Source organism: Lepisosteus platostomus, chromosome 27 (assembly GCF_059453375.1).
Source record: "Lepisosteus platostomus isolate fLepPlt1 chromosome 27, fLepPlt1.hap1, whole genome shotgun sequence".
Taxonomy (NCBI): Eukaryota; Metazoa; Chordata; class Actinopteri; order Semionotiformes; family Lepisosteidae; genus Lepisosteus; species Lepisosteus platostomus.
Window position 1 is genome coordinate 4407081 of NC_142637.1, and position 13110 is coordinate 4420190.

Genomic DNA, 13110 nt, shown 5'->3' on the forward strand with positions numbered 1-13110 from the left:
AAAAATATGTTTTCTGAAGACTAGAGTCCTAATAATAATATAATACTGGCAGGTAGCCGCGCCAGCATGCGTAGGCTGCAAAGGAGCTACTAAAGGTTTATTCCCTGCTGCGAAGAGAAGAAAAGAAAACATTTCAGCTGTGGAGCCTTCTTCAGGTGTTTCTTTTCTTCTCCTTTCAACATGGAATCATATTGTTCCTTTGCACAATGCTATACTGTTTTGTCACCACACCTGCTGTATCTTTCTGAACGGCAAGGAGTGGTGTGACAGGCTCGTGTCTTGTGCAGGAATGAAGTGGACCTGCGTTCCAGGGATTGATGGTACCTCCTGAGATAAAGGAGCACTGTGGCCCAGTAAGCTTGTAATAGCCTTAACAAAAGTTAACGGCTGCTGCCCTGCATTGCTACTTCCTAGGACACAATCCTTAAATCAACTCTGCTGTAATCCTCAAGGACTGTATTTATAACTCCACTTAAGGCGGATGGAAAAGGCAGCAATGAGATTAGCTCCCCCCACTGTGGGGAAAAAGCCTACGCCTATCGTCTTGCTTCTTCATTCGGAAGAAACAGACGTCTTTCCTCCTGCAGCCAGAGGACCCTACTGAGGGCAGGGAGACGTAGCTGAGCATCTTCCCATCGTTCTGCGGGATTTTCTGGGTGTCAGATTTGTGGGCACTGCCATCATCCTCTAGAGGAGAGTTCCGACCGACCCTACCTCAGAATCCCAAAGCAGGTTGTTGTTTTTTTTTTTTGCTCACTTCATTTTTCCGTCACCCAAGGCGGGTCAGGAAAGCCCACAAGAGACGTGTTCAGCTGTAGGGGCTCGGCCTTTTGTCTGTCTTCGGCTGTGCAGTTTTAGGGGAAAGTCACGCTGGCCGATCTGCGGAGAAACGTCATGAAGAAGCTGAAAAAGAGGCGCTCCAGCCTTTTCGCCAACCTGAAGTTCGGCGACAGTTTCTCGCAGAGCACCGACGATGACGAGAGCGCCTTCCCCTTCGCCATGGACAGCTCGGTCAAGCCCTGGACATCCCTGCACAACCTGGACAAGCCACTGGACAGTGACGGGAAAGAAGGAGAGGACGACTGGGAGCAATGCTGGTCTCCTCCGGGGAAGATGAGCATGATCAACCTTAATGTTGGGGGCAAAGTCTTTCAGATTGCAAAGACTGTGGCGGTCCGGTACCCCCACACGCGCATCGGGTGTCTGGCCCTCTGCAGCGACCCCGTCAAGAAGCTGGAGCTCTGCGATGACTACTCGGTCCTCAACAACGAGTACTTCTTCGACCGCGACCCCACTTTCTTCCACTACATCTTCCACTTCTACCGCAGCGGAGTGCTCTGGGTAATGCAGGAACTGTGCCCCATCAACTTCGAGGAGGAGATGGAGTACTGGGGCCTGCGGATGAAAGACACCCAGCGCTGCTGCCGAATCCTGTTCGAGGAGAAGGTGGACGAGCTGAAGGACTACTTGAAGGTCCAGCGGGAGCTGAAGGCCGAGATTGAGCCCGAGCACAGGGACGAACATTTCGAGGGCATGTTCCTGGGCGGCTTCCGCAGGGCGCTGTGGAACCTGATGGAGACCCCCTACTCCTCGGTGTGGGCCAAAGGCTTCGCCATCATCTCCAGCATCTTCGTGCTGATCTCCATCATGGCCATGACGCTCAACACAGTGGAGGAGCTGAAGAGCCGGACCCTCCACGGGAAGACCTACATGGAGTGCGTGGAGATCTTCTGCATCATCTTCTTCACCCTGGAGTACTTCCTGCGCCTCCTCACCACCTGCGACGTCAAGCGCTTCCTGCGCAGCGCCCTGAACTTCGTGGACCTGGTGGCCGTCATGCCCTACTTCGTCCAGGTGGTGTTCGAGACCTTCGCCGACCACAGCGACGACAGCTACCAGAACGACCTGCAGGCCATGCAGCGGGTCAGCAAGGTCAGCAAGGTCCTCAAGGTCATCCGCCTCATGCGCATCTTCCGCATCCTCAAGCTGGCCCGGCACTCCACGGGCCTGCGGGCGTTCGGCTTCACCATCCGCCAGTGCTACCAGCAGGTGTGCTGCCTCTTCCTCTTCATCGGCATGGGTATCTTCAGCTTCTCGGCACTCATGCACTCCGTGGAGCACGACGTCCCCGGCACCCCCTTCAGCAGCATCCCCGACGCGTGGTGGTGGGCGGCGGTAAGCTCCCCCGTCATCCTTTCGTCCCCTCGGCTTTCCTTCTGAAAGAACACCCCCACAATGGCGCCCTTCTGTATCTTCGAGGAATTTGCTCACGCTGGTAAAGGCAAAATCCGGATGTGTGTGGGGATGCGAGGAGTTACGGCGCGGTTCGGTGAAGGTTTGAGAGGAGTTTGGTTGTGACTAAAATGGCCATTTCCAGTGAAGGCTGACAGAAACACGCTCAAGGTGTATTTCCCACAGGTCCCCGAATTACAGCGTTGCTACAGAGGGTTTTAGAGTCCAAGTCCTGCCATGGTCACCACATGGTCATCGCCGTGAACGAGTGACCATCACTAATCTTGTTGTAATCATGGGCTGAAGTAGGGAGCTGCGTCAGCATGCGTAGGCTGGAAAGGGACAAGTTGTGTTTCCTTTCTTCTCTTTTCAGCATGGAATAAACCTTTACTTGTTCCTAGATTGTAATCATAGACAGTGCTCCCAGCTACAGTATAACACAGTGGCTGTTACTGGTGATGTTGTCCCTGTCTTTCTGCTGTTCTTGAGATGTTGCATACCACCATCTCAAGAACTTAATTAAAATTCACACAAGCCAGGTCAGGAGTCAAGACCTCAGGCCAAAGTCATACGGGCAAGTAGAAAGCTCAGTTGTTTGAACGCTGCAGCTGCAAGGTGTGGCCACTAGGTGGAAGTCTACTGTACCTCCAGTTTACAACTTCTGAAGTATCCCTTTATACCTGGGGTTTTTGTATAATAATAATAAGAATTGCTTACACTTATATAGCGCTTTTCTGGACACTCCACTCAAAGCGCTTTACAGGTAATGGGGATCCCCTCCACCACCACCAATGTGCAGCCCCACCTGGATGATGCGATGGCAGCCATAGTGCGCCAGGTCGCTCACCACACATCAGCTATCAGTGGGGAGGAGAGCAGAGTAATGTAGCCAATTCATAGAGGGGGATTATTAGGAAGCCATGATTGGTAAGGGCCAGGGGGAAATTTGGCCAGGACACCGGGGTTACACCCCTACTCTTTTCGAGAAACGCCCTGGGATTTTTAATGACCACAGAGAGTCAGGACCTCGGTTTTACGTCTCATCCCAAGGATGGCGCCTGTTTACAGTATGAGAATGTAAGTTTGCCTTATCCAGACCCGCCTTACTCATTCCCTTAACCTTTAATTAATTTTCGAACTTCCTAACCAAACTTTTTTCCCACTTAATCTGAAAGGATTTATTTTAGTTTAGTTGTGTAGTTTAGATGAAGAAACTTTCATTGAAGAACCTTTTTGAGAAAAGAACACAACGATCAATAAGCAGACGTTCACTTAAAAATCTGTCACGGTTAACGGAGCTGATGCACAAATGTACACGTGCGATTTAATGTGACTTAAGCACTATTACAAGAAATGTAGAGATTTTTATCTTCTTTTTTCCCCATTTCACAGCTTTAGTATATGGAAGAGGAAATTATTCCTGTAACTTTGGTTTGGCCATTCTTTACCCTCTTAAAATGAAACTGGGACCATCTCTTCTTTTATAGGATTTCATTATACTTCATTAGATAAAGCTTATAGGATAAAAATGTGTAAGATCCTGGTGCAGTGTTGAGAGTATGCTGGCACATTAGATTGCCTTTTTAAAATGATTGCTTTAAGAGATACTACGGTAAATAAACTTAATTATTAGCAAACAATGTCTGCTTTATTTCCAAGAACTGTCAGGCTAATCGTTTTGAGTTTGTTTGGTCTTCAAACATGACAAAATGTGTGACATACATCTCTGTCATTTTTAGACTAAAGGTATTTACATTTGGACACAGGTACGTGGCTTTGTACACATTTGTGAAAATGGACTGAAGCTTTGCACGTCCCCAAACTGTATTATAGCAGTTCTGTTGAAAGATATGGAGTTCAATAAAATATCTGATATTGTGCTTGTATGCAGAATCTCAGCTTGCTGAACTTCAGCCTGATAAAGCCTTTCTAAAAATCCTCTGAAACATTACCAACTGGGCCCCAGAATTAAAATCTATAAAAAACTATGTAGGTTTGTATCTTGCAAATGGTCATTCAGGTAATTGACAGTTATATATTGCTTGAAACAAAGACAGCTTACTCAGACTGACTGCCTAGCTAGCTAATTTAACTAACCAGTGATTCTCTAATGTCACGTCTCACTGGAGCCATCTGCTTTATAGTGTAATCTCCTTTAATCACAACGAAAGAAAATCCAATCTTGGCTATGTCTCTGAGAAACGTTCACACTCCTTTTAAAGTTCTGGCCACCTGTTATCTGAGTGCTCTTCCAATTTGAAAGTTTTGCTTAAGGATATTGACTATAGTTTAGTTTGGGGATGTGCAATGCTTCAGTCCTTTCTCACAAATGTGTACAAAGCCACGTCCCCATGTCCAAATGTAATTAGCTGTAGTCTAAACATGACAGACATCCATCTCACACATTTTTATTGAAGATGCGGAACAAGCAAAAAAAGATTCGCAAAAGACAACAGGGCAGGGCAGGGGATTTTAAGGGGAGAAAAGGTCTATTAAGTTGTTTTGACTACCACATGTTATTTAAACAACACATATGTTAAAGTAAATTTGGTTTTAGAACACTTGAGCAGTTCTTCAAGCAGTTTGTTTTGTTAAATTCATATCCTGTATGCTAACCTTCAATTACACATAGAAGGAATGAATATCCCGGATTTGACACGTGGAAGGAACTATTATCCTGGATATTCACAAGTGCAGGAAAGTACAGTATGACGATTGCACAAAAATTGCTTTTGCCAACGCAGGCTTAAATTTATTAATGCTATAAACATTTAAAATAAAGTTTGGCTTTTATGACTTTGGCTTAAAGCCATATTCAGAATCTACAGGGTGTATTTGTGAAAAATGATTCACAAAAATTTGTATGTGTATTTGTGGTCCACTTTCCATCGTGGTGTTATGAGTCTAAGGCACCCGGTGTTAATAGAAGTTTCTTGGCCTCAGGCTGTGAAGAAGTGGTCTCTATCCATGGATATACCAGATTGAATTTATGATCGTAGTAGTTGGATCCAGATCAGTTAGTCACTGAAACCTCCCATAGGAATCCATACAAGTGTCTTGCACCCTGCACACATGTAGGGGTTTTAACTGGCTCTTCTCCACAGGTCAGTATCTCCACAGTGGGCTATGGCGACACTGTGCCAGAGTCCTTCCTGGGCCGTCTGGTGGCATTCGGGTGCATCTCTTTCGGGATCATCCTCAACGGCATGCCCATCTCCATCCTCTTCAACAAGTTCTCCGACTACTACGCCAAGCTGAAGGACCAGGAGGTCGCCAACACCATGAAGCAGAGAGGCAGGATCCAGCTGCGGGTTCGACTCCGGCGCAAGATGGACAAGTGTCTGCACTCACAGGCCCCGGACTGCGACGAGGACTCCCTCGGCCGCCTGGACCCCCGCGCCTGGCACGGCGGGCACTGACACTCGGTCTGCCAGCATTGTGCTGGGCATCCCCCATCTCCGCTTCGCCTGCTACCTTTTTAATGGCATTACCAGTGACTGACGGCTGCTGTGAGTGACAGCTCTGAGTGAGGTGGGACACAGGAGGTGCCCTGCCTAGTTATAACAGGACTAATTGCACGTTAAAGATCGGGTGATTATAACTAACAGATAAGAGAGTTGCATTTCCTTTAACCAGGTATTTTAATGGATGAACGCAACCAACCATAATCCAATTAAAAGGAAACCTCTTGGCTCCCAGCTACATTTTCATCATCCTTGCTGTCACATGTCAAAAAAATAAAGCAGGGGCTTGTTACTCGGATTCACCTTTCTGGACCAATTGCATCTTGTCCTGAAGCTGAAGACTCTTTTGGAGCTGGACTTACCATAGGCAGATCTAGTTTTTTTTCCATTCAGTTTTACTATAGTGCATTTCTCTTCAGCTGCAGTAACTTTTAAGGTTTTCTCAGCACTTATTACATACAAAAAGACATGGAAAGGACAGAATTCTGTATACTGTTGGAATCACCTGGACTGGACTAAGAGGACTGGACTGTCAGAATCCAGTTTTTGAAGGCCTTAGAATCATATTTATTGTCTTACTCTCAATATTCAATTACTTTCTTCCTTATTAGACCAGTCTAATGCTTTTCTCTGGTGTGAAGCGTGGGAGGGCAAGGTTGGAAAATTGTGTAAACAAATATAATATTTTTCCAGGTCCGATATAGCTGAGTCTGAAGAGATATGGTTTCTGGAAATCAGGCTGCGTTGTGCCACTCATAAACTAGAGGGTACGAGGTATAATGTGTTTGCACAGCAGCTATGAACTGATTTAACGTTTGATATGATTTAAATAAATACTTTTATTTACATATTATCTATAAACCTTGCTGTTTTGATCTCACAGGGAAATGAAACTTCCGTAATGACTAAAAAGAACACAATGCTGTTTTTTGTTACAAAGGGGAAAAGTCAGCTACACAACTACAGTTTACCTGTGTTTACAGTATGTTACCTGCACTTAAGCTTTTGTCATCTGTTTTTTTACACTAGAACACTGTTGTCGTGCCCTGTTCTGTGTGGATGTGGATATCTGGTTTTCTAAAACCACTCTAAAGGCTCAGTTCATTTAGAGTTTAAGATTCACTTGGATATAACACAAGTGGGGTATTTAGTTTAGTTTCAATTTCTTCACAGTCAATTCACCCACTATTTTATGTTCTGCAGCTAATCCATTTTCTAATTCAACTGCCGACCAGACCTGGTGAGAAACATGGTAAGAAAATGGATACAGTACAAGATAGGAGGGAGCAGACTTTTCCTATTAATAGGATCAGGAAGGGATTAGGCCACACTAGGATTTAGAAAACTAATCCAAATGCTGAACAGCAATTAAAATAATTAACCTGTTGAGGGGCCCTCTGTAAAGACAGCAGGAGTGTTTTGGTCGCCTTTTGCTGTTACATGTTGGCCTTCATCAAAATGGCATTTTAACAGTTGTTTCACCACTATACCCAGAAGGTCTCTTGTATCCATATTGCACAGTTGATTATCTGACATCCTGCCTGTCTGTGCATGTCCACCTCTCTATCTGTCTTTCTGTCTGGCGCTATTTCTTTTTTTTTAATAACTCTGTGTCAATGCCAAAGAGCTTCAATGACATTTAATTTCACAGCAGTCTGAATCAACAGCAAACTTCTGATTTTCATTGGATTTAATGAAGACTTTCAAACATCTACCAAGGAGAGAAACGATGGATTTAAGAAAACTGACTAAGCAAAATGCAGAGCTATCGCTTTCAAACTTAAATAAGAACAAAATAGTGATCTGATTGGCTCTGGTACAAATCCGTATTTTTCCAGGGTTATTTTGCATCAGTGGTGTGAAAACCGCAGTTTGTGTTGTTGTATCCTGGATCTTTTATACTGTATCTTTGTATCAGTGGAGTGAAAATGAAAGGACATATGACATTGTTGTCACCAGAGCTTCCCGGCTTATATTCCTTGTCTTGTAAACAACCTATTCCAATAAAGCCTTCTGAGAAATGTGATTACAACAGCCAGTCATATTTCCAGTACTTGAGAGATGTACAGTTTTGTTTGCAAACATCTTAATTACAGTGTAAATGAAACTACTTCTGAGGTTTAAAAGAGGCTTTGCCACTGGCAAAAAGCTATGTGACATTTGCTTGCAGTTTAAAATTTGCATAAATTGAAGACAAAGTTACAGCACACAGCACCTGCATGGGATCAGCAGTCTGAATGCCAAAGAGAGCCTCCCCTCTCGCATTTCAACATTTTCTGCTCTCCTGCCCCTGTTATAGGAAATGTATCCTACCCAGCTGGCAGTGTGGCTGCTGGTTCATAGGTATGGGTTGCACCCTAACTGTGTGCAAGACACTTTGGGATGCACTTCTTTGCAATGAAAAATCCAAATAATTATTATTTTTATTATAATTGCGGGCAATGTTTTAGTTTTGAATGACTCTTATCAGCTCGTTTACCTGGCCCGGTGTTAGAAATATGTATGTAAATTCACTTTATTGTTTAAACCAGATTTTAAACTATCACCCACATTTTGTCTGAAAGCAGAATATGTAGCCAAATACAACTCAGTCATTGTGTCTACATATGATGCTGTAATAGGTTCTGTAACCAATTCTGATTATTTCAAGAGACATAATAGGATCATAGCAAAACACAATGTTTACCACAGAAGAGATTCGGCATGTTTTAGGGTCAGGGATATATTGAGGGTTAGGGCACTGACTTTACTGATCACTGATTCCTGATGGTAAAGGACTGCCACATCTGGTTTTCATTACACCATGTGGAGAAGACTCAATGGTTTTTACATAGATCCACATTGTGACTACTGCCTCTCTGAAACTCTCTGGAACAGTGTCTGAACCGATGTTTGGAGGGTTATTGAAATAGTTTACACTCTATAGCTGTTTCACTCAACAGCTTCAGCTCAGACTGTTTCCTTGCCTCTTTCACATCTCCAGCTTTTCTGTTTTCCTCCTGCTGCAGGCTCATGCCCACCTGGTCTGTTCTTGGTGGTCACCAAGCAGACTCTTCCTATGACAGATTCATCAAAGTTCTCTCTGTGTTTCTTCTGGCAGAAGTATTTAGGTATTCACTTCCTTCTGTAAAATTACTGTTGTCCTGAAAAAGCCAATGCATTCTTTCTGGAAGAAACTCTCTGAGAGCTGCACAGAAATATCTGCGCCTGAATAATGATGATGAAAGTGAGACCTTTTGCTGGCAGTTAGATCTTTCCACATACTGAGGTGGAGTTTTCAAAAGCAGCACTGGAGAGCATCAAGCTGAGCAATACAAACGCAGACATCATCCGCCACTGGCGTAGGTCCGTATTCTTTCTGTTAGCAGGGCTGTGGCCATCTTTACTGAAATGCAAAATTGGCAATGTTATTGTTTCCTGTTCGGCATTTGCCTTTCTTTGCCTCCTCCTTACTGGTTTAAGAGTCGCCAACAATGTGAACTGTGAAATAAGATTTACCACATTTCTCTTCATCTCAATGCACACCTTGATTCAGGAACAGGCCAATTAGTGGTATGGGGTAGTCAGTGCATTACAGTCTATGGAAATTTGTATTCAAGGCTTCTGGAATTTTAAGTAAACTAAAGACCACATATCTTGCCTGCTAGACAAGAAGACGTAGGTCAAGCACATTGCTTATAGTAAAGCCAATTTAAATTCACTGTTTTTAAAATGCTGTCACCTGTTTCTTATGTAGCTGAATCTGCTGCCTATGCTCTGTGTCTTAGCAGTGGTCATGGCCACTATATAGTTATGATGAACATTATATTCTCGGACTATTTCATTTATTTAATTGAAACAATTTTGTAATTGTCCAGAAAATAAACTTGCCTGTGCTGTGTTCATTAAAACAGTATATTGCCCTGTTTAAGGTAGCTTGTCCTCCATAAGTAATGCTAGTCACCCATGCAACCCCTCTGTGCTATCAGACCACCTTAAACCAAAGTAGAAGCTTTGACTGACAAAAAGAGACTAAACTCACTCAATTAAGCTTGAGAATGTGGTTTTATGTAATAGGTAATCTGCAAGGCCTGTCCTTTCTCATGAAGTCTGCTTTATCTGGGGCCAGATGGCTGTATTACTGTCTTTTACTTTGAATTAGTAGTGCAATAAAATAAAAGAGAAACCCTGATAAAACATCACACACTGGTGATCATTTGCTGTGAGATAAACTGTAGATACTGAACCTGGGTCTGCACCCCTCCTTACGTCCTATCACCAGCACCACAGCCCTCTGCTTATTCATCTTAAACCCAAACCTCCTTCTTACACTTCATTCTTGTTTGGGTTTGTCACATTTAACCCCCCACACACACACACACACACACACACACACACACACACACACACACACACACACACACACACACACACACACACACACACACACACACACACCAGCACAAACAATGAGTCCCATCACATTTTCAAGGAGCTGTGAAAGCTAGGGTTTCATGCTCTCAGCTTGCAAAGTCAGTCTTCTGTAGCGTGTTGCTGTACATTAACACTGCAGACACTAATCACATTAGAGAAACGGTGAGCCTCATCTTCCGAGGGCTGTGCTGTACTCATCTCCCTCATTACTGCATTTTCTTAGATCTGTCAGGTTACAAATCACTGAGGGAGTAACACATAGTGAATGCTAAGCACACCTGTCCTGAGGGCCTCTCAGGTATATTAGGCTATTTACATCATGATGGCAAACAACCACACACACCTCTTTTTCTAAAATAGTAGTAGGCCTGGCATTTTTCTTTTCATCCCAAATCAATCTCAAAGTTCAAAAGGGAGGGGTCCCATCTCACGCACCGGTGACGTAGTGTATATGCATATCCCCCACCTAGGTGACTCACGACTGCCATTCTGTCCCATTGTGCAAGAGATTAGGCGGAGACGTGAGATATTACATCACCAGTTGAATTCTGGGTTGAATGTAGTTTGGCCAGATTGACAATGGAGTTTAGCCAGGAGACTGCGGTTACTACTGGTGTCAGAAAGTGCCAGCACATTTTTAAAGACCTCAACGATCAAAAACCAGCCTTCACAATATTTAAAAAAATGCTGCTGCCTGTTCTAGTTATAAAGATTGAAGTCAAAGGCCTTTCAGCAAGGTGTGGTCAAGAGGCCTCATTGTAGAATTAATTACAGACAACTCTGCTTCCTTGCAGATACACATTCTATTTCGATTAAAATCAGAAACCATGGCAACAGTCTGTTGAATTAAGACATTTTTTGGACAGTCTGGAAACCTGGTATTGTGGTAATAATTTATTCCAATTAACTCAAAAGTATAAAATGGAGCAGTACTAAAATTGGGACGATCATTCTACACAAACAATTGTAACAATAGTAAAAGGACAAAGGCAGTAATTAGCATGTGTTCTTCCCTGTTGAAAAAATGGTTAGACGGATTTAAAGGGAACTGGGTAGGTCTATCGGTTAGACTTTTTGTTTAGAAAACTGTGCTATTTTATTCATGTTTTTAAAATGCTGGGAGACCTCTTTGACTTCGGCACATCCAAATCTTCAATGAGGGAGGATCCTGGGCCCACACTCCACAGAGCTTGGCATCTCATACACATGGAGTGAAATAATTCAAACAGCTTGTGGGAGGCACCTGAGAACAAAGCCTTAATTAAAGTTTCCACAGTGTCCAGTTCTGTTACATTTGGCAGGTGTTGATTCATCACAACTTTCCTGCAACGAGAGAGTATAGCATCTTCCCACTCACCCTTTACCAGCCATTTAAATTTTGCACATGCTTTCCTCTTCCTCGCTCCTTATCCTCTGTGAGGATGTCTGTCTCAGCACGACTGGCTTGTGCCTTGCCTCGTCTAAGTGAAGAAAAGCAACGTAGTGATTCTTCTTTAAGGGGATGGTGCCGTTTATTTTGTCAAAGCCCCCCCCAAAAAAAGAGCACAGTTTGGTCCACATTGGTCTGGTTTACGTTTGGGCTGGAGGGACAAATCTAGTCCTGATTTGATGCTGAACTTCTCAATGGACCACCGCCTCATGTACCTCCTTTATCATATGCTAACAATGTATTCTTGTTGTCCCTAGCCAACATACTGCTTTCTCAAACAACAGCAAAAGGGTAAAGCTGCAAAATTCTGATAGCGATGGCAAAGGAGTGGGGAATGGGCAAAATATAACATGTAACATGACGAGTTTCAAACTCTCAAACTATGGAACAGCTTTCCTGCAGGTTTGAAATTCAAACTCACAACACGTTTACTGGCATGATTTTATACAGCTATTGCCAACGTTTTTGTAAAAAACAGGACAATACTACACAATAGTAGCAGCATACATAATACATTGCAGTACTCAATAATACAACACAATACAGGAGTATGTAGAACAGTGCAAGACCGTAGAATAATAGTTTAATACAGTAGAGTAGTTCCCTCCCTCTTGTGAAAGTAAAGGAGCCCTCACAATGGATTGCAAAACCTGCCTGCTTTCTTTTTGTAGAAACTGAATGTTTGAATATGCTAAATCCATTCACCCATTATCCTTCAGGTTGTGACAGGCAGATATATGAATCCCACAGCTCTGCTTTTTCTTTTTTACTAGCAAAACAGGGAGTGTAAATCAGATAAGTGTGTGATTGGCATGCTCTCTTGATTTTGTCAAAACAATGTCCTTTTTTGTGCCCGTTTAGGATTTAGTATGTCTCAGTCCCCACCCGTCCTAGATTATAGTGAGCAAAGAACTTTTTCTCCCCTGCGGTTTGCGATCTTTTGTGCTGGCCAGCAGGTTTTACAAGATGCTATAGTTCAGCACACACCTCAATCATCTAAAACATCTGTTAAACAGCTCAAGGTAAGGCTGTAATTAGTGCAGTTACACTGTGGAGAGCTGAAAACATGTAGGATAACATCTCTGCAGTGTTAGGTTTGAGAGCCCTTGCTATGTAAAATGAATACTATGATGTGTTATGCTCGGGCATGCCAGAGTACACAGCCCTCAGTCTCCACGGAAAACATGTGCATTGCCACTGGGATATGAACACCTCCTGGGGCTGTGAGGACTCATTCAGAATGATTGTCCCAACTGCCCGCTCCCAGTGAATGGGCAATTAATCCATCAGTCCAGGATATTTAAACCCTTACCTGCCACTGAACCGGTGCTCCGTCACTGAGCTGCCTTCTGACCAGGGTAGTGCTCTTTGCACAGCAAGCCTGCTTTGCAGAAGGACACTCAGCCTGAACTCAGCTCAAGTATTTCGTCATCTGCCCCAAGCCCGTCCTTCGGATGAGACGTTAAAGCAAGGTCCTGACTCTCTGTGGTCATTAAAAATCCCAGGGCATTTCTCAAAAAGACTAGGGGTATATCCCCGGTGTCCTGGCCCAATTTCCCATTGACCATTACC

The 13110-nt window shown here is 43.7% G+C and overlaps 1 protein-coding gene across 1 annotated transcript; it reads left to right on the forward strand.

Annotated features, from left to right (window-relative positions):
* Positions 1–288: 288 nt before the first annotated feature.
* LOC148639063 (potassium voltage-gated channel subfamily V member 2) lies at positions 289–7722 on the forward strand. The gene is made up of 2 exons (XM_088622074.1): positions 289–2175; positions 5337–7722. The coding sequence occupies exons 1-2, from the start codon at positions 895–897 to the stop codon at positions 5649–5651; spliced, it is 1596 nt and encodes a 531-aa protein (XP_088478200.1). The 5' UTR covers positions 289–894; the 3' UTR covers positions 5652–7722.
* Positions 7723–13110: the final 5388 nt, after the last annotated feature.